This window comes from Columba livia, chromosome 5, assembly GCF_036013475.1.
Source record: "Columba livia isolate bColLiv1 breed racing homer chromosome 5, bColLiv1.pat.W.v2, whole genome shotgun sequence".
Taxonomy (NCBI): Eukaryota; Metazoa; Chordata; class Aves; order Columbiformes; family Columbidae; genus Columba; species Columba livia.
Window position 1 is genome coordinate 10,794,142 of NC_088606.1, and position 21,694 is coordinate 10,815,835.

The window sequence follows — 21,694 nt, forward strand, 5'->3', positions numbered from 1 at the left end:
TGAATTTGATTTGAATGCATACTTTACCAGGTGTTGCCACCCAAATCTCTGACCAATCAGCATTGCATCCAACATATTCATGTGTATACTGAAACTATGAGATGCTGCCAAAGCATTAAGCAGCCTACAGAAAAGGGTGGGGAGGCATGAATGTGCTTCTCCTTCCTATTCTTGGGCAGAGCAAATGATGAGAAACACCTCCTTAGTCCAGGGGTTGGTCCAAAACCAGAAAGTTTAATCCACCTATGCTTCTAGTCTGGCCATAATACCTTTGCTATTAATTTTAAAAGGGAGTAAAAAAACTTTAAATGTTATTATCCGAAGGCCAAGATTCCAGTGATAAGAAACTGGAACATTGTCTGAGATGTTAATAGTATGAGCTAAAGACATGCTCTGCAACTACGGGGCAACAGTTTACTAAGTTTGGCAGATGAGTCTCTCCCCTCCATCCCCTCAGGCTTTTGCTTAGCTTAGACAATATCACAAGGAAGGGCTGGCTGCCCAGAGGTTTTCACTGCATATTTGTTGGGGATTTTTGTTTGTTTGTTTGTTCATCCCCATGGCTCACTGCCAGTTTATGAAAACTACAAGCCTGTCATCAGGAGTTCATCCAGTCTGAGAGGAAAAACAATAGTTAGAAGTCAACCTGGTTCCATACTTTAAAATGTCACACATAAGAGAGATGCTCCAGTAATGTTGTGATGCTCTCCAATTTCAGCCATGGATTATAATGAAACATCAGTTTCTACAAGTAATCAGCAGAGGTTTGTCTTGACATGGGACAACCCAGTACAAGAACATTCAGGTCTTTTCTTTGTGCAAGAACCTCCTCCACAGGTTTGCTCTTCCAGAATGACTGACACTGTCCTTAAAAAACCCAAACTCTTTTCTTATCCCTACCAGACAGGTTTCTTTCAAACTTTTTCAGGGCACATTTCCCTCAAACAGAGGAAAAAAAAACCCAACACTTACATCATTTTGAGCTGTACTAAGAGCAAAGAGGATTCCCAGGAACCAGTTCGTATTCTTACTAAAGCGAGCAGACAGCTTGGATACAACCAGCTGAGAGAATCAGACCTATCAACTGGAGATAGGGCAGGAGAGAAAAACACTGGGTCAGATCCCAGCTGGTGTAAATCAGTGTAACTCCACTCAAGTTAACAGGGTAGTGCCAATTCAAGCCAGCTGTGGATCTAACCCACAGTGTGTTTTGCAAGTCTATTTTCAACTCTTCAGGGCTCTGCTGTGTTTAAACATTCACAACACCCACTGAAATTAATGAGAACTGTGTGTGCAGAACACTAGTGTTATTTCTTTTTAAATATTTGGGAGGTGCTCAGAGACTGTGATAATGAGTGCCATATATTAGAGCCCAGACAGAATGGCATTGAATCATCAGACCCTTAAGTGGGACAGGTCATTAATCTTTTCCTTGGGAGAGCATTTCAGTTTTTGCCTTGGCAAATGTGGAATCATCACTAATAGATGTGGGGGTTCTACCTTTGCCAAGTCCCAGACAAAGTGTGTTTTTCCATTTGCCTTGGGCTTGTGTAAGCTTGCCTAAGGAGGCCAGCCTTGCAGTTTGAGAAACACTGCTAGCAGCCACCATACCCTCATTCCCAGCTATATTAAACCTTATTATGCTGTAATTAACCTTGCCTAACTTGTTCTGAGTTACAGCAGTAGGTAAAAATCATGCTTTTCCTAGGCTGTCCCCAAGAAACATTTTTACATATCAGGCTTGCCTACTCTTCAAATATTCCCAGCTTCTCCTGGAAGCTCTTCTTCTGCAGATCACAGCACTATTGCAGGCAACATCAGAACTCTTCTTGACTTCAGTGAGGCCAGAATCACCTACAAAAAATACTTATGCATCTCAAGTTAATGCCAAATGGCATATTTTTGAAGCAAACACAATACCACAAAAGTGATGGTGAGAATACATCTATAAACCTTGTTAGTTTTTAAGGTTTGAAACATAAACATAGGCAGGCTCACTAAGTTTCCCTGGTCAAATTTAAAGCAGCAAAAATCCATTTAATGAAGCAGTCTGTTGCCTGTTTTATTTAGATGCAAGTTCAAAAAGTAAGAAGAAAAAAGAAATCAAACATATTTCCAGTTCCATTTGACATTTGGGGTAGGGGTGAGAAGAATGAGCACAAGGTAGGAAGAACTTCTAATTTACAAAGGTACTCGTTTACAAGAAAAATAAATTGCTTGCAATATTGGCGTTTCCAGATTTTTTTCCTCCACTTTTTAAAGACTCAAAATTCTCCAGCTGTATTTTGAAAGATCCAGCATTTTAGATAAGGTCCATCCAACTTGATTAAGTCCACAGACCTTCAAACCAGGCCATCAATACAACAGTCTTAAAAGCAGATACCTACCAAAGTCATTCTAGTGAAGGTAGGACAGAAAATCCAGATAATACTTTAACTGCCTATAATAAGTGTATACATGGAAAATACAGTCTAAACCAGCACAGAATAAAGGCTACACTGCCCTAAATAAAAGGCAAAAAAAAAAGTGTTATTGCTGAATAGATGTTGCACATATTACCAGTGGAAAGGTGGGAAGCCCCTGAAGAATTCAGCCTGGAAAATCAAAGGCAATCTGATTTTTAAATCTTTGTGTTAGGATAGATGGGTGCAATAGAGGAGAGAACAAACGGCCACACCGTAAGTATAACCGCCTGCCTGTAACAGAGCCCGCTGACAGCAGAGTTTATCCTACCTGTTCCTTCTAAGACATTAAACTCCTCCGCTCGCACAGCACATGCTAAACTTTTTTTCTTTTTCTTTTTTTTTAAGCACTTGCACTGACATCGCTCCTCCTGCCACCCCGGGCGGGTACCACGGCGAGCGGCGCGTCTTGCGGCACGACACGCTCCGCCTGCCGCCCCGGGCCCTCCGCCTCCCGGCCCAGGTGCTCCGGGCCCCCGGCGCTGCGGGGCCGAGCCGCTCCGCTCACGCCGTGCGCCCCCACCTTCCCCGGGGCCGCCCCGGCCCAGCGGCTCCCCCCGCTCCGGGGGTTAGCTCCGTCCGGGGGCCGGGCCCGTCTGTGCCGCCCGGCGCTGCAGGTCTCCGGCGGCGCCAGGGAGCTCGCTCGTCCGCCGCTGCCGGCCCGATGCCCGGGCCTCGCTGGTCAAGTGGTCCTAAACATTTCACAATTATGATAGAGAACTGTTGAACTGTTAAGAACCACTGCACCAAGGAGGCTGCGGCGCCGCGGTCCGCGGGGGGGCGGGGGACGGGGGCGCGTTCCTGGCCCGGGCTTGGCTCTTCCTCTCGCCACGGCGGACCTGGGGAACGAGACAAAACACACGGCACTGGCGGGCGGGCGGCTCCAGCGCCGCGGGGAGAGCGCCAGGCACGGCCCGGCCCGCCGCTCCGCGCCCGCCCGCTCCTCACTCAGCGCCGCCACTCACTCATGGCCACCGTCCCGCGAACATCCCCCCGACGTTGCGCTGGGGCTTTGAAAGCTTGGAGGCAACAAGCTTTCTTTAAAAAGGAAAAAAATAAAAATAAAAAAAAAGGAAAAAGAAAAGTCTAAAAAAGGACAAAAAAAAAAAAAAAGCCATTCTCCTCAGGGGACCCAGCCCGGAGGCAGCCGGGACGGCCGCCCCGCAGCCGCTCCCCCGCCGCGGCCGCCCCTGTGCCGCGGCTCGGCGTGCGGGGCCCTTTTATACCCGCGCGGGTACCTCGCGGTGGATGAGCCGTCCCCTGCCGCGGCAGCCAGGAATGCAGCCCTCGCCCCTGACACGACCAGTTTTTCCAGGCTGCCTTCGCACTGACGGGGCGGTTTTGTTTCCAGCCATCATCTGGGGCGGCCAAACGTCAGCAGGTAGAAAAGGACAAACCTGTTCCGAAGCGGCGCGTTTCCTCCCCTCCCGCCCGCTCTCCGCCCTGTCACCGGGGGGAAACTGCTCGACAGGTTTCGCCGAAGCTGGAGGTGGCTCCGGGAGGTGAGAGACTCCACCCTACACCCTCCTGACAGGAGCTGCCGCTGCCGGGCCGCCTGCCCTTGGCACCCTCCCGGCTCCCTTCGCCTGGCTGCCAGCCGTAAAAAAAAACAAAACAACAAAACAAAAAAAGCCCTAAACCGGCCCGTCACGTTCTCTGGGGCATTTCGTCGCCACAGTGTGAATGCCCGCCTTGGCCCAGGCTCCATGCTAGTCGTGGCATCGCGCCTGGTGATGAAGGCTGCTTCCCGCCCAGCCTGGCCCCGGGCAGGTGGAGAGGTTCGGTTTCCTGCTGCCTCCCCTGGTGTTCGGAGCCAGGTCTCTCCTCCATCCATCCCCAGCCGCCAATATTCTCAGAAAGATGGGGGCTTGCCTGTGGAAAGCAATCTGCAAAAGCCCCCCAACATTCCTGTGTGGAATGGCGGCATTGCCACGTGCTGCTCTGCCCTTCAGAAGGGTTACGCTGTATACTCCCCCCAGCCTGGAAGCCTTTGCTGTTAGCTTTACTCTCCTGAGTGTATTGGGGTTTTTCGTGTTGTGGTGTTGTTGTTTTGTTTTCTCAGAAATTGTGTGAGAAACTCCCTGCTGCCGGGTGCTGAGCTTGCCTCGCCTTCTCCTGCTCTCCCCACAGCCCTGCTGCTGTTTCCCCAGGTGAGCATCTGAGGAGTCCCCACTGGGGAGCACCTGCCTTTTTGGAGCTCGCGTTCTGCTGCTGAGCATTCACGACCTTGTGAAAATCACACCGCTTGGTTTCAGAAAGGCAGGACTAAGAAACCAGGACAATGTGAAGAAGGGGTGATTTTCAGAGGTGTTGGGCACTTAATGGGGAAGATGCCCTGAACTTCCAAAACCAGGCTGCTTGCTCCTCATCAAGCATGTAGCTGTGACTCAGGGAGCCGCCGTCTCTGAGTTTGGGCTTCTTCAATTAATTCCTCTCAGTTTTACTCTCTTCATCAACAGAACAGGGATGAAATGTAGTTCACCAAGGTTTCCGAGCCATGTTGTTGGGGTGAGCTGAAAGGCCTCCGCGCCCTGACACATCGGGCTGGGTTTATAAAGCCGAACAGGAGGCTTCCCCGTGGTGTCAGCGGGGATGCCAGTTGGTGGTGGCACTAGGCTGCCTGACCACACGCTGCTCTCACCAGCCAGCCCAGGAGACACCATTTCAAAAAGATGTGGATGGTAAACCCTGCTCTGCCAGTGACTCAGCCTATAGCCTCAGCCAAGTCACTTCACCACACCTTGAGAGGGAGAGATAATGCTTACCTGCCTCATCTTATGAGGCTTCACTAATGTTTATATAGTGCTTTGAATGTTTAAAGAACTGCCTAAGTGCTGTGTATGAATTTTGGTGCTCCAGATCCTATGATCTTTGGCCCTTTAAAGATATAAAGGAGACTCAAGCCGGTCCCGGAGGAAATGCCTGCGCAGGCGTCATGGAGCAGCAGGGGATGGAGCAGCTCTCACGGCTGCACCGCAGCCGTTCCAGCACAGCTCGTGTGAACGTGATGCTCACATCAGAAGCAGGAGCAGACAGGTTGCTCTAGGAGCCTATGCAAACCTCATGCTGAAGAAGCTCCCTGGATCTAGGCTGGAGGCATTTCAGTCCACCTTGGTAAAACCAGCTCCTGCTGTTCTGCTTTGCACTCTCAGACTCAAACACAGAAAATTTTGTGCCTTCCTCCAGGCAGCCCAATGTGTAAAGGTTTTCTGAACCTTCTCTTTCTCCCAAAAGGATATTTGCTTGCCTCGGATAGAGGGGGATGCACCATTTGTGAGTTAATTCAAAGGGGACCTCTGTCCTTGGCATCAATGGATGCCTTTGGAAACAAGGCAGCTCTTTACACACAGTGAGGAGAGTAATTTGTTTTACGACACAGCGTCCTAGGTCTCCCACTCCTGCTGGTGATGTACACAGTGTGCACAGCGTGACCACACTGGCTGTATTCTATATTTAATACCTCACTAACAATACTGCCCACACCTGCCTGCCCCTGACAAACACAAACCTACACCCACACCCACACTCATGGCTCCACAGTATCAGTCAGCTAAATAATAACCTGACTGTCCATACTAACTGGGTGAAAAAGCCCTTTCCAGCCAAACCAGTCAGAACCCACCACTGCACTGATGAGATACATAATTCCTGAGGATCCCATAACTTTTCTGGTCCAGGCACAGACACACCTGGCTGATGGTCCCTAAAAGAAGGACTCTGAGCCACAAGTGGGGAATTGCTTGGGGCAGCCACGGGGAGCTGAGGAACAAGAACCCATATGGGGTTTAGGCAGGATTAATCATCTTCTGCTTTTGATTTTTTTTTTTTTTTTAAATAAGTGTTGGTTGTTTTATTGATTGAATGTTTTAAGTTTTTGGTTTGTTTTTCAGGGAAGAATATAACAAAAGAGAGTACAGGTCTCATGCTTCTTCATAAGGAGTGCCCAAGGAGTGGCTAGAATGAACTCTATTAACTTAAAGGGATGCACCTCTCAATGTATACATTCCCTTAGATCACTAGTATGAAAAATATACTCTTTAAGTACCTTACATGTTAGAGAGCAGTGGGCAAATGTACATTTAATTTATTTATGTATTTTTAGATAAGTCCTGTTTCTCGCTTGTATACCCCCAGTTATAAAAGTAAGAAAGTTAACATCCTGCTACCTCTCTTAGTTAGGCAGAGTCTCTCAGAATGGACTGAAGGCTTTAAAAGGTAGAAGAGTAGAGGTGCCTAACAGTAGAAATGGACAGATACAACTGTGCAAGGGATAAGCCATGTATTAATTGTTCTTCCCAGTGAAGGTACAAAAGGTGCTTGAAGCATTAAAATAATAGAATTTATTCTGAAATTGTACAGAGAGAAAAAATTAGTTGGATTAGAAGGAATAGTAATTCGTCCTTAATTTCTATTGATGGTTAAACTAGGTATCGTCTATATCTTACTCTTTTCAACTGCATAACTACAGTAGTTCTGTGCTTGTTTTTTTAGGGACCACAGTGCAATAAATGGCCCTGTTAAGCAAAGAGCAGGTATCTTCCCCATGCCTTTGCAGCCCAGGAACACAAACCCAATACAAAGGACTATGCTCCCTGCCAGCATGGACTCGGCACACTAGATGTTGAGAGCTCTCTGATTGCACTGACACCCCTGAAACCTGGAGGAAGAGCATGTTATGATGTGGAACATGGTGGTTCGAACACCTTGTACAGCGGGTGGAGTTTTCTTGGAAGGGGGAAGCAAATACTTATTAGGTGGTATAGTGTCAAACAAAGAACGCAGCACAAAAGGAGACATAATGCCAAGGGTGATTTTTAGAGACAAAGAGCTGGCCTTGGAGGAAGTGAAGATGAAGGGTAAGCTTGTGGGAGGACATAAAAGGGTGTGCTGTTTGCATGGCAGAATATGGAAGATCATGAATGCTCTGGTAACAAGAGGAAGATTACATTACAAGGAGGTTCTACTTTGAAAATATTATGTTGTGAAAAAGGACTGGGAGATGCTATCATTATTATCCATCACTATGCTTACACTCCATTGGCAAAACGTCCCAATACTTTCCCGCCAAAGTACTGTTCCTTGTACTCCAACATGTTTTATCTGACAATTCTAAATGTAAAATATATCCATCATACAAACTAAGCCCAGACAGGGTGCTTACTATCATTTTTTGCTTCCTCATCAGTTCCCTATGGACTTACTCTTCTTGCTTATTATTGCTCCTGTAAAATTAGGTTGGAAGTTTCTTAAGCAAATATCTGGAGTCTGACATGTCCTGTAAAGTACCTGTCATATTCTTCAGCCTGGTAAATAGGAAAAAAACCCATTTCAAGTGGATTTTTCTCCCACTCTGGGAAATCAGCATTCCATATGTTCATAGCAAACACTGATGGGGCAACTTCTTGTTTACTTTAGTTGGTTCGAACTCATTTGTCAATATAACATCCCACTACATGTCACATGTGAACATAATAATAGCTTGATAGTAACTTATTTTGCAGTAATAAACACCTTGGGACATGGCCTAGTTCTTCCTCACAAATAGAAAGCCTTTTGAGATGATTGCCTAAATACCATTAAGTGATTTATTGATAAAGATATATAGATACATACAGTGGGATGTTTTTCCAGCCAAGAACTTTTAGAAACATTGTGGGTTTGCCATTCAGTAGTTGAATTAATAAAGACATGCTAGAAAATAAAATATGGATAACATCTTTATATGAAGAATTCACAGTTTATTGGAAAATGGCACCATAGTACGCACAAAATTTTGATTAAATCCAAAATATACAGGAGAGGAGTTTTTATCTCAACAACAGGAGAGGAGTTTTTATCTCATATGCTCTATCTAGACAGTTCATCATCCCTGAGCACTACAGAGGTTCCATACTAATTTAGCCCATAATACCACACTTCATCAATTTCCTTGCTCTGATTTAGCATCTTGTTCCTTCCAGCAGTTAGCTGTGTAAATTACATTATATAAATTAATATACTTTTTCCGTCTTTGGGAGAATTTTTTCAAGTCAAGCTTTGTCTGTACACGGTAGCACAATAGCTAGCAGTAAATAACAGTGAAAATTTTCAGTTCTTCAAATACCCGATTTAATTGTTGAATATATCAGTTCTTTTAATAAAAAGCGTAGAATAAGGGGACCTCTGGGCTTTGCACACTTGATGCTGGATCAGTGGGTACAGTTACCTATACAGCAGCAGCTGGAAAAAAGAAACAAAAAAAAGGAAAAAGGGTGAAAAACCATCCTTGTGCTGCAGAGGTGGCGCATGAGCTGTCAAGCGGATGTATCCTGGGAGATCCATCAGCCTCTGCTTCGAGAGGCTGCATTGAAAGGCTGAGAGAGCTGGGGCTCTTTAGCTTGGAGAAGAGGAGACTGAGGAGTGACCTCATTAACATTTAAAATATGTAAAGGGTGAGTGTCAGGAGGATGGAGCCAGGCTCTTCTCGGTGATGACCAGTGGTAGGACAAGGGGCAATGGGTTCAAACTGGAACACAAGATGTTCCACTTAAATTTGAGAAGAAACTTCTTCTCAGTGAGGGTAACAGAGCACTGGAAGAGGCTGACCAGGGGGCTTGTGGAGCCTCCTTCTCTGGACACATTCCTGTGTAACCTCATCTAAGTGATCCTGCTCCGGCAGGGGGATTGGACTGGATGATCTTTTGAGGTCCCTTCCAATCCCTGACATTCTGTGATTCTGTGTGAGAGCTCGATATTAAGGAGAAGTTTCAACTCCAGCACTAGGAGCCCTAAAAACATTAGGAAAAGCATGTTGCAAACAATGAGGAGAAACTTCTGCAGTGCTGGTGTAGGTGACACTTTGCCATGACTTTCCACTGGAAGCTCAGGAGCCACAGCAGTGCCTTTGAGATGACAGCTAGAGATGTGCGTATGAGAAACGGAATCCACTGAGTCCTGTTTTGCAATCAGCTCTGGATAAACAATCTCTGTAGCATTCGTACAAAATTGCAGGAAAGTTCGGTCTCATGGTTACTTTTTAAAATCTCCTCACAATCAATTCTTCTTTCTCCTTTTTGTTATGTTTTTTTTTCTTTTCTTTTTTTTTTTTTTTTTTTTTTGGTGTGTGTTTGTATTGTATTTTGCTTTTGATTTTTTAATTTGAAATAAAAATACAAATTAAATAGCCAGTGAACAAGATTTTGACATGACCAGTAATTCTGAATGCCTCACTTCCCAGGTGCCTGACTCTGTACGAGGAGCTGACTTTCATAAAATACCAGCCACCTTTTATTCCACCCTTAAGGTTCATGTTAGAGCCTGGAAGCTGACACTTGAAATCACTAGCTTTTTCTGAAAATTTCAGACAACAATTTCATATTTAAGATTCGCAGCTGTGCATTATGTGCACTTTAATAACTTTATAATTGATTAAAATGTTTAATTGTGATGGCCATCACAAACCTTGTACCGACTTTATTTTTCATGTTCACCGACCAGCTGTTTTTTCGGAGTTGGCAGAATTATGTGTTCCATCCAATAAAGCCACCAGAAAGGAAGTAATTACAAATTATTTGACCAGTTATTGAGATTTCCTAAGTATGTGCTGGTTCAAGCCACTGAAGATACAGAGTGTGACTTTGCAGTGAAGTAGCACGGCAATTTTTAGCAACATCTCATATTTCTGGTTTTATGTCCTTGAATGTAGAACTTTCCAAACAACAGTGGTGAATGGTGACATAGCTGTGGGCAGAGAGCTCGGTTAGAGTGGTCCAAGGAAATAAACTGACTTATTTCACATCACACGTTTGTCAGTCAGCAGAGATAACAGACCATCATCTTTGTCCTGAAGCCCTGGAGCTCTGCAGGCTTCAGCAGAGATCTCTGCTGGATGTCCTGCCTCAGGGGTGCTGGGAATCAGTCACCCCACACTCAGTGTTCTCTGGGAATCAGAAATTCAGATGTGCCACAGAAAAAAAACCTGATATATTGAAATCCTACTTTTACTGGGCCCTGGTCACAAAGATCCACAGCAAAACATATCCAGGAAGGAAGTCACACAGCCTGAATGATGTGAGGGTAATGATTCATGCACAGGCATCACCATCACAGAATCTCCCCAGCACAGCAGCTTCTTGCATATGACAGGATTAATTTACAACTCTGTTCTGATTGTGATAACTTCCTTATCTCTCAGCAAAAGATTGCCATTACGATTCATATTTCTTTAACTTGAAATTCTTCTTTGCTATATGTAACCATTGCTACTGAATTGCCAGGACTGTCATTCCTCTTCTATGCTAATAATTCATCATTTAATGTTAAATAATTGGAAATCAAGGTGTAGAAATAATCAGCTGATGTAAACGAACACTATTGTCATTCTCTTGCCCCTTTCACTGCATGGAGTCTCATCTGATTTCACTTGTAAGCTCTAAAAATCAGCATCTGTGACTCTTGAACACCAAGCACAAGAGCCTAATAGGATCTACAACAGCAGCACTACAGAAGAAACAGGTTTACTGTGCACATAAACATGTAATTAATGGAGCTCATCTGTGCTCAGAAGTGCTGCATACGCTCCTAAGCAGGCAGTTCTGGCCAGGTAACATCTCCCCTGGCCATTCTGGTCCCATTTTGAACGTATTTTGAAGCCCAGAAGATTTGAAGGAATTCAGTGGTTATTTATTGTTGTGATATTTATTGCTGCTGCAAGACAGAGAACAATCTCTCAGCCTTTTTCTGGCTGGTCGTGCGACGTGCCACGCACCAGGCCCCGCGCTGGCGAAGCCTGGCAGCGCCCGTGCGCGGAGGAGGCTGCGGAGCAAAGCTGCAGGATGTTGTTGGTTGGCACCTGCCCATGGATTTGGCTGACATCTCCCTCTGATGTGCAGCATCCTGGGGTGGGAGGGAGGTGTCGGCTTGGAGCTCAAGACGCCAGTGGGAGTGCGCAAGATAAGCAACAGCTGAGCATGCCCGAACAGGTGAGACCGGGCAGAGCTGGGTGAGGGGGAAAGGGGCAATGCCTCTCCTGCCTCTTCTTCTTCTGCCTCTCCCCTGCCAACAGAGCCTGCCAGGAGTCTGTGCTCCGTCTCTTACATCCTCCTGCGATGTCAGCAGCAATTTTGGTCAGACATCAACACAGATTTGGACATCAAGGACCAAATCCTTTGACCATGAGATTTGTATCAACCCTTCCAAATAGAGCCACACTAAGTAGTGCTATTTTGTGCGGTTTACGCTAGACGTTCCATTTTGTTGCTGAGATGCAGGATACCTGTCCCAGCTACACTCCTGAGATGCAGGCTTCTGCCTCTTCCCATTCACCTGATCACAGGTAAACAAATGTATGTCTAATGAAGTTCCTACAGTAATTTTCAGGTAGACGCTTTGCACAAATAATAAATCTGGTAGTACCAGATTTTATTCTGACTCACAGACTATCTAAGGTGGCAACATTTGAGTCCCACAGATTCATTTGTATGGTTCTGTAGAGTATTTTACATATCTTATAAGTTTTCTACATTAGTAGCTTTTCTAAAAGAGTCACTAAAATGGAAGTTTTGTTACAGCCATGCAATCAATCACCACACTGTCATAGAACATTGTTAAAGAATCATGGAAAGACTAGTCTTACTAGTCTAGAAGATGATTATACTGCTGATAGAGTCCACTTGGAAGAGACACAGATGTACCAGCAATGCTTGTGATAGCATATGCTGGGCACATTTGATCAGTTCTTTACGATTTCTTGTTTTCACCCATCACACAGTTTACTTCAGGTTTATCTCAAATTGTGATGCTGGAAACTAAAAGCATTTCATTTCTTACACTGCTGTGGTAGGTCCTATGCAGGGATGCGCATAGGTACCTGGAGACGGGGATTACACCTATGGCTGAATTTGCTCATGCTATGGATCCTATAATGTTTTGTATGTAAGTGGAACTGGGTGCGCTTTGCAAGGGATACATTTCCCTCAGTCATTTCGCTACTTGGACCCACCTTAAAGATGGAGGAATCTCCCAACTAGATCACAATATTTTTGGAAAAATCCCAGTAGATCACACTATTCAGAAGACTGCAAATAACCTCTGATTCAAGGAGGGTAAAGGGGTTTAGTTCCAGATGAGAGATTTCATTATCACTCTTTGCTAGAGTACCAAAATCCGTGTACAAAACATGCTATAGTACAGCAATTCTAATTTAAGATGTGCAGAATTTGAGTTATTTAACAATTTAAGAAGAACAAGCAGATACTGAAGCCTTGCTGAACAGCTGATTTAATTCAGCAAGTACTGATCAGACACAGTCAATCTGTCAGTGGGTCAGCCAGCCTTGACAGATGTTAACAGTTTACCAAGAAGCAAGCGCATGCTGATTTTTCAAACAATTAAGAATGCCCTTCCATCCCAAAGGTTTTATAAGAGAGTCTCCAAAGAGAAACTTAATATTTTCAGACATTAGCAAAAAGAAAGTGGTTGCATTCAGGAGAGGAAAGTTGTAACTCAAATCAGACAGGAACTTGGACAAGTTAGTTGTGCAAATCTCTGCTTTCTGCAGTGTTAGAGAAGTGCTGACATAGGCCAACTCGTCCCTATCCCTTGGCAATACTAGCTGGATCGTTAGGAAAAAGAAACAGTGGAAGCTGGGTGTTGTCTTTCAAGTGAAGAAAGCTGTAGAATTGATGTAATGTTTGACTTTTACAGGAGGCAGTCACAGCGTCTCCTCCGTGGAGAGGCAGCAGAGGTTCCAGCACCAGCATTCGCTCCCAGAGCACCACTGCGACTTCAAAGATCCAGCGCTGGAAACGAAACATTTGTGCAGCAGCTACGAGTCTCAGATTACTGACTATGCCTTTTTGCTGTTGTATAGTCACTGCAGAAGTCACGCACACACTTGTGCTGTTTAACGAGGTGGTCACAGACCAGCAGCAGCCCCTCTCACACACAGGTGCTATCAGGCTGTCTCAGGAGCTTGTTCCTGGTACAGTGTTTCACCTGCTGATGCTGTTATCAGGCAAGGGAAGCCACAGCCCGAACACTCGTGTTATTACACTGAGGCTGGAAAAGAATGGGAGCCACTGCTGTTTCCTAACAGAAACTGAAACGTCATCTTTATTTTTCAATAAGCATTAAGAACTGATACTAAAAAATATCACAAGCTTCTGTGCACCAAAAGAACGCAAAACTTACTTTGTCCAGCTTCTACCAGGCTATTCCAAGGTGTACTGTGTATCAAGTATCAAGCACAGATCCGCAGATGGTCCTTGCAGTATGTATTTGACCAAACAAACTAGAACTGCATGTAGATATGAAAGGGCACATGGACATAACTGGTGACAGCAATTAAAAGCTGTTACAGAAGTCATGAAATGGATCCACAGCTTGTCCTGGCAATAGAATGAGCATGTTTGCATTAGTCATGACCCTGGTCAGCTGCTTCATCTGCAAACCTTTACCAAGCAGAACATGGCTGGACAACAAGAACAGTGTGTTTGATCTTTCCAGGGATGATCCGAAGGAGAAAAACTAGGATGTTTTAAAAGTTAAGCTGCCCCTGGAATGTCTAGCATACTTTAACTAATGAAAGACACTCACCTGCTTATAGTAACTAAAACAAATAGGTAGAATTTTCATTCCTTACTAATAACAAGATTTTGCTTTTGATCAATAACAATGTAAAGCTTACAGGTTACTACACACAAACAGGTTCATTATAAGACTGAGAGTTATCACAGAGAGCGTAATTATTATCATTAAATCCACTGCACAGAGCAAAGGGTGTAATGGACCAACGAGACAAACACGGGATCTCAAAAGCGTTATTGATGTTTGTCCCCGACAACGAAACAAGAGCTGAAGTTTCTCGCCTTGACTGGGTGATTTTTGCCATTTTTTAAATCACAGTACCCTATACAGTTCCTCTTAATGCACACAGACTGTTACGGTTCTGGAATGAAATTTCGATGTATATCAAAGAGATCCGGTTCTTTTCCAGATAAATGTTAAGTTTACATTCATACATTTGCCATTAAAGTCTTTGTTAGATACTTGTATAAGACAAATGGCAGATTTTCTATAAAGTTGCAGGAATACTATCTTATGCAAGATAACATATTAATAGGATATACATTTCTGTAAAGGTTTGTCAGAAAGAAGCTAATACTGCTTTATTCTCACTGTAAATGTGACCCGAACAATTTCATTTTAACTTTATGAACTTTGAACTAGAAGTTTTCTTACTAGATCACATTTCTAAATGTTGTCATTTGTGTCTTTACCTGGTTCATACGCAGAAATAAAATGGTTCTGTGTTTTCTTTCATCTCCTTCAGTTTTACTATTAGTACCTATTATTTCAGTAATTCACACTAGAATACCATTCTTTGTTCAAAAGAAAAAAAAAAAAGTATGTTTTGTACTTTAGATGGGTGTTTTATTTTAGAAATGTAAGAACCTTATTGTTCAGAAATTTTCCTGTAGATCAAATCTACCCTTATTGAAAGGTATAAGGAAAATATTGATGCTTCTGTGTATGTTGCACTCAGTCATTCTGGTACAGAAATAAAGAATGGATGCTGCTAAGGGTAAATTATTGCATCTGAGAATCATTAACAAAACACAAAAATTCCAATCCCAAGTCACTTGCAGGGATTGATCAGGGATTTCCTAGTTCAGTGCATCAACTCTTAGACTATTGACAAGTGAATAGTGTAGAATAGCGTAGAAGAGCTTGTGCATGGTATTTCTCCTCATTGTAAGAATTTTCACAAATATGACTTTATCACATACATTGTCTTTATGTATTCACAGATAAAACACCAAAAAGGTGATTAATTTGAAACCTGATTTTTTATGTTAGATCTCATTTCCTTAATTCCATCTTAACTTTATTCAATCTAAAGTATGTTTATTGCTATATAACAACAATTATTTACTAATGAGACAGTATAGTTATAACTTCTGTGAGCACAGTGAAGAAGTACACAACTCTTCACATTTAAATGTCATGCATTTTTATGGTTTTGTTTTGAACTGGAGCGTATACAGCATTTCCTCAGACTACATGCGCAGTTACCTTGTTTTACAGGCTCTGATATGCAACATACCTTGGGAATCTTTCAATACCAGCAGGCTCAGCAAGTTGTCCATGCAGCTTTTCTCCATAAGAACAGCTGTGGGAAGGCTGAAGAGTGTAAAAAGGAAAAAGAGAAAACTATCTGCACTTCAAAGATTCCCTTCAGATGAAGCAGATAGAAAATCCACATGGATTACTGCAGAAGCTCTAGGTGAAATTACAAGTTGCCATCTCCAATATATGCATTTGCCTGAAGTATTCTTTATGTTTACATATTCTAGGGTAGATGCAGCTGAAAAGATACATATCACTTTTTTTTCTCTTTAGTCTGAAAGTGTTGGGTCTTTAAACTTGGGGTTTGTTAATACTGAGATCACATTTACAGTCCAAAATTTCACGTGTCCAGCATGTAGCAATCTTGATTATTTTCCGTTCAGGATGTGGGAAAGATGCTATTAGAAACAAAACAATCAATTCACTTACACGGCCCCACAAACATGCTTTATGGCATCTGCCTCCTACTCATTTTAAGTGAGGTTTTATAGTGACACATTGGTGAAGATTAGTACACAACTGCAGGCAGATGCCCATGACTGATTCAATTGTTTGCACTGACACTCACAATTGCTGTAATTGCAACTTAAGTGATACAAACCATTGCAAAAAAACAGACAAAGTGAAACCAACATTGTTCCTCAGACATTTTATTAGCTGAAACCCAGAAATGCACAATCCGATGTTTTTTCTTGATATGAATTCACCACAGCATTGTTTGCTGCTCCTGCAATACTGTGCTTGTTCATTTAACATAAGAAGGCATAACATTCAGAAGGCCTCTCTAAAACCAGAACTTGTACAGTAAAGGCAATACATTCCAGCTTCACTTGCTCATAAATTTTATTTTAAAAAAAACCACAAACTATTAAAAAAAAAAACGGCAGCAAAACATTTTTAGAAAACCCCAAAGAAATTAATGTGATCCTAAGTAAAACATATTTCTAAGCTCTAGATTTCCTGTATGCTCCAAGTGCAGCTACCGTTGTTCTTCTCTTTTCCTCCCATAACTGCTTAACACTGTTAGTGTTCAAAACTGGGATTTCTGAAGAGAAGTGACCATCTTCTACAGCCTCTGGAGAACAAGAAAATGTATGTCTTAAACTAGGCAGTATTCAAACCTCCCTTAGAAGACATTACCATGTAGCCTGCCAAGCAAGTTCTCACCCAGTACGGAATGCTTCCTTCAGCCTGCCTACGCCACCGGTGGCTCAGTCCAATGGAATTAAGAGATGATCTGTGTAGAATTCGAGCATTTAGCATATTCACTACCCACTTACAAGAGAAAAGTGATTTCTGCAGACTTATTTCCCTCAAAGTGGAAACCCTGTGCAACATAACCCATATTCTGAAGGTATTTTTAGCATCTTCATCCTGGACACTGCAAAAATTCCATTTAAATGCTCGAGACTGTGATTACACCTCATGCTAAAAACAAAGAAAATACCAAAAGTTTACAAGAAAGGAAAAAATGCCGGATTCTGCCCTGTGTTTATTTAGACCAGTTCACAGTGATGAAAAAATGCTATGGTTCCAGGTGCAGCTCCCCACTTACATACACATGAATTCAATCTCATTGATGAAATGGGACACACAAGTGGCAAGGTAGCCATGGATGCAGCAAACCTTTAACTAAATTTTGTGTTAATTTTATTAAGTAAAGGAGATCATATCCTCCCAATATTTAAATTGGGATTAGGCTTGCCAATATATTGGAGATGATATCTAAATCAACAAGGTATTGCATCAGAAAGGAGTTCTGAGAAATGAAAGGCAAGTGTTTTAAATGCCTCCAGTTACACCACAGCACTGGAGAAGGTCAAACGCCCAGACAAGTTTCCTACAGAGAGACTTGTCAGATGTGACGCTTTGAATGGGAGGCTCACATCCGCCTCACACGCACACAGCGAGAGAAACACACCTCGTGTGTTAGCAGCACAAAAGAGATTCGCACTGGGTGTCTGTGTCGGAGACAACAAGGCAGCTATGTGTAAGGTCTGAGTAAGAGAGAGGCCATGGCACTGCCCTGTCCTGCGCCCAGAGGAGGAGCAAGCCCTCGGCAGAGCTCTCTGCTGAAAGGGACCCTTCTGCAGGCTATGTCTGGAGAACAAACAACTCCTGTCTGCTAAGAACCTGCCCCACGTTTCCCGTGGAGGTTAACTATGTTATGTTAAGAGATGGGTTAGCGTTTGGCGCTCTTTTAAAAGCCAGAGGGAGTGTGCAGGTGGAAACACTGTGGGTGCCACGGCAGCATCTCCTGAGCTGTGTGGCACAAGGGCTGCGGTGGCCCCGTGGCTCTGCTGCCAGAAGGGTAAGAGCCCGGGCCGTGGGCACGGCACCCTGCAAACCAGGCCTGGCAACATGCCTAATAAAATGCATTTTTCTTCCCTAATTCAGGCAAGATGGAACAATTTATCACAACAGGCCAACAGAACAAGACATTGCTGCCCTCAGTGGTTTTATTTCGGTAGCTTTTTTCTTCCCAACCGAGTTCAGAACCGCACTGTGGAATGCACCATAAAAAAGCACTTCCAGGCTCGGGCAGAAAGAGGAGTAAACATTAGCCCCACTCTACAAAAAAGGATTAAAGTATTCAGAGTAGTATCAGAAACCAAGTCAGGGACTGCCGCCGAGCCTGGATGGCCCAGGGTGAACGAGGGCTTAAGTACAAAATCCCCCTTCATACATGTGTATGCTGATCCGAACAGTTCAGAAATCTGGCGCTTGAAAATGAGACCTTACCTTCTTCACCGCTTTTGTCTAAAGAAGTCAAGAACCTCCTTATGCCCGGTAGCCTCTGCCTGTAAGTAGAAAGATGAATAAATCCTGCCATCCTGTGCACCAGGACATGCAAATGCTTACTTGTGGGAAGTAAGAATATGTTACCACAAAATAATTAAAATCCAATTTAAATTTTAATTCCTCTGACATAGACGAGAAAATTCTGGCTCCAACCGTTTATTACTTCGGAACAGCACCAGACTTGAGTTTGTAAGAGACTCTAATCCAGTTTGTAGTCCCCAAAGCAGCATTTACTTTACCCAAACTAATATTATCTGACAGTGTGTGTTATTACTGACGCAGCTAGCACGCCAAATGGAGTACAGCCGTATGCACACTTACTACTTGTAGGGGATTCCTGCCATCATAACCAGTTTGCTCCAGGTCTGCACCAGCGAGGTGCCAGGCATACAGCCCATCCACATCGCCTTCAGCTGAAAGGCTGGGGAAAAAAATTAATATTGAATTAATATAGGTTCTAAATCTTTCATTTCAGCGCACTCCTGGGCCCTGTCCATTAGCTGAGCAGGCAAACACCGAACCAGAACAGGCTCAACATGGCTGTCAGGGTAGAGGGGTAAGTAAATGAACACTATTACAACAGCTTGGAGTAGCTGAGCAAGCAACACAGCTTGATGAATCAGTTCCTTAAATTAACAGGGCTGTGCTAGAAGTACTTACAACAGGCTAGTTTCACATAGTGGGTGTGACTATGACCAAAGGGGAAAAAAAAGTCATGCAGTTTCATATTTCACAACACAATATTTATCTCATGAAATGAGTTGGGGGGAGGGCAATGGCTGAGTTGAGATGCAGCTGAGAGAGCACAGCCAGATGTGCCTTGTTCAAACCACTGAGAAACCCCCTGCACAAGTCAGCATAACTATGGTTGCTATCAGGAGTTATGACAGCATGTTTGTGTGATAGCACATGGATGGTAACCTAGCTACATTTTTTTAGGTTTTATAAGATAATTCGGGAGATTTAAGTGGGTAGCAAGCAAAAAAAAACCCTACTTTTTAAAGATGACCTCTGCCATATATAACGAGCAATAGAAAGGATCAAAATTAATCATATACAAATAAATGAGTTCAAATTTTTCAGAGAAACGTACACCAGATTGTTTCTTCGCACATCAGCTGGTAGTCTCATCCGTGATACTTCAGGTCCATTTTTAACTTTTATTTTGGTAAAAGAAGGGCTAACAGCCTGTACATATGCAAAGGCATTACTGTTTGTACTGAGCCTGTAGAAAGGCTGATGGGACAGCAAATCTGGAGGATTATCTTCAGTTTTGTCAAGATACCGACATCTGTCAGGCTTCAGACCAGAGCCTGCCGGGTGCTTGCAGACTGTTTAAGCAGAACCGCGCTGATAATCATCAAGTGAGGCTGAATCTCATTAAGAGAGGGGGAACCCTCCCCAAACTTAATAAGTTCAGAGTTTGCTGCCTTGAAACAGTGCTCGCTGTGGGGGAAAGGCATCCTGCTGGCAGCAGGCATGGAGGTTGGTGACGGGCTCCTGGGTGTGACAACCAAGCCAGGCAGACCTGGTGGAGAGCAGAGAAGGCTGGAAGATGCAAGGGGCAGTCAGGTAGCTTATGGAACAAACCCTGAAATCAGGGCTGCAACACTCACTTCTCTGCGAGGCTGAAATCACTTATGTCGTTGATTAAATCTCTTAAGTACCTGAAAAAAAAATGTTTTCAGGGGAGTGGAAGCCTCTAATTGCAGCAGTCTGAGGAGAAAGTCAGAGAGAGGCTTTTGCTTGCAGCACTTCCAGCGGCTGGGCATGAAAACAGAAAGCAAATGGTGTCTGTCTGCGTTCCTCTGTGCAACGCCACCAACCCCGAGGCAGGGCAGAAGACCTACAGCTGGGGTCTTTGGGCCACAGGGAAGGGGCGGTGGGGTGCCATGAGGTTTAACAGTGCTTCAGTCTGACATCATGAAGGAAAGGATCGCTAAATCGCTAGTGAAAACTGCCATCACAAAAAAAAGGCCCCTCAGAAACAACATGGAAACAGAAGAAGGCAAAAGAGGTCTAATGGGAAGCTTAGAGGGAAGTCCTTAAGGAAACCGCAGGAAAAAGTAGGCATTAATGAAGAAAAAGTGTAAGCATTAGTAAAGCAGAGAAGAAAATGCTTAGCAGGCACTTCTGGAACACAAGAACTATGTTTATTTACAAAGACAGGTCTCTTGCCATTGACACTGGAAGGTCCCAGAATTAAGGAAAAAACCAAAAAAGCCTGCCTAGCAAATGAGAGTTAGAAGCACCTCCAGCACTGGATGGGATAGCACTGCATTTGCCAAACGGAATCTCATCACTCAGCCACGTGCAAAGCGGAAATCACTTTGAGCAAAGACCAGCACACTTAGAAATATTACCAACCTACAAACCCGGGGCAGTTCAGCTAGCATCACTGCAAGCAACAAACAAGGACTGCTGCACTTAACCTGAAAATTAACTGTCTAATAGCACCTGTTCAGGAAGAGCAATTTAACCCACATTGCCAGAGGTCACCACTGTGAAGTGGTCTCCTTCCATGACATTACAGCAATCCAAATACACAGAAGTATCTTCAATTTTGCAGCAGCCATTTACTGATCAAGTGAGAAATGTATTCTATGGGGACTGTGACCCAGGGAACAAAAAGCAATGTAGCTTGCAAGAAAATTTAGATACCACTCTAAATAGAAGGTACCTACTATTCACTAAATTGATTGTAATCAAGACCACCACAAAACATTTTCTCCAACTCCAGATCTCTGTAGTCAAGCCAAATGCATCCATATTTTGTTTTTACATTTTAAGTGTACTTCATATAGTCAAATAGATGCATAGAACTTCTCAACATACACTACAGGGACCTTTGCTCTGTATTTTTCTCAAAGATATTTATGCCAGCAATTCCAACTACAAGTGCAGCCTCTAAGTAGCAAGTCCATCATTTTTATATCATGAAATGGAATAAAAATAACTTCAATATACACTTATCAGGATGTTTAAAACCTGCTTTGTCAACAAAGAACTACTTACCACAGTTTACTAAACTCTGACACCTTCTAAGGCAGATAATCCCAGGTATGCTGCCTATCAATACTCTTGCATTTAGAAAAAATGATTATGCACCCATTTCAGCACAGCAAATGTAGCCATGATGATGACAGGCCTAAGATATGAAGAACAGGTATAACACAATTACTCTCCCTTATTTTGTGCCTCCTGTCACGCCAGTATCAAACAATCTCTGTTAGAGGAGCTGCTCTGTTATTGTCAAGGTACCAGGAGTGAAGCTGCTCAGGTCTCAGAGGGTTTAGAAGGACCAGGGCCAATGCAGTTCTAGA

At 43.6% G+C, this 21,694-nt stretch overlaps 1 protein-coding gene across 7 annotated transcripts in view; it reads right to left on the reverse strand.

Annotated features, from left to right (window-relative positions):
* Positions 1-8,179: 8,179 nt before the first annotated feature.
* ASPG (asparaginase) overlaps positions 8,180-21,694 on the reverse strand; it is a 55,796-nt gene continuing 42,281 nt past the window's right edge. For 2 of the 7 annotated variants that reach the window (XM_065063343.1, XM_065063345.1), the window contains 3 exons: positions 18,693-18,792; positions 18,312-18,370; positions 16,204-16,644 (listed from right to left, as the gene is read on the reverse strand). In XM_065063343.1, the coding sequence (XP_064919415.1) occupies positions 18,317-18,370; positions 18,693-18,792 (154 nt within the window). In that variant the 3' untranslated portion in view covers positions 16,204-16,644; positions 18,312-18,316. Of the gene's footprint in view, positions 15,624-16,203; positions 16,645-18,311; positions 18,371-18,692; positions 18,793-21,694 lie in introns of those variants that run through there. The other 5 variants (XR_010472731.1, XR_010472729.1, XR_010472730.1 and 2 more) reach the window with 5 other exon arrangements.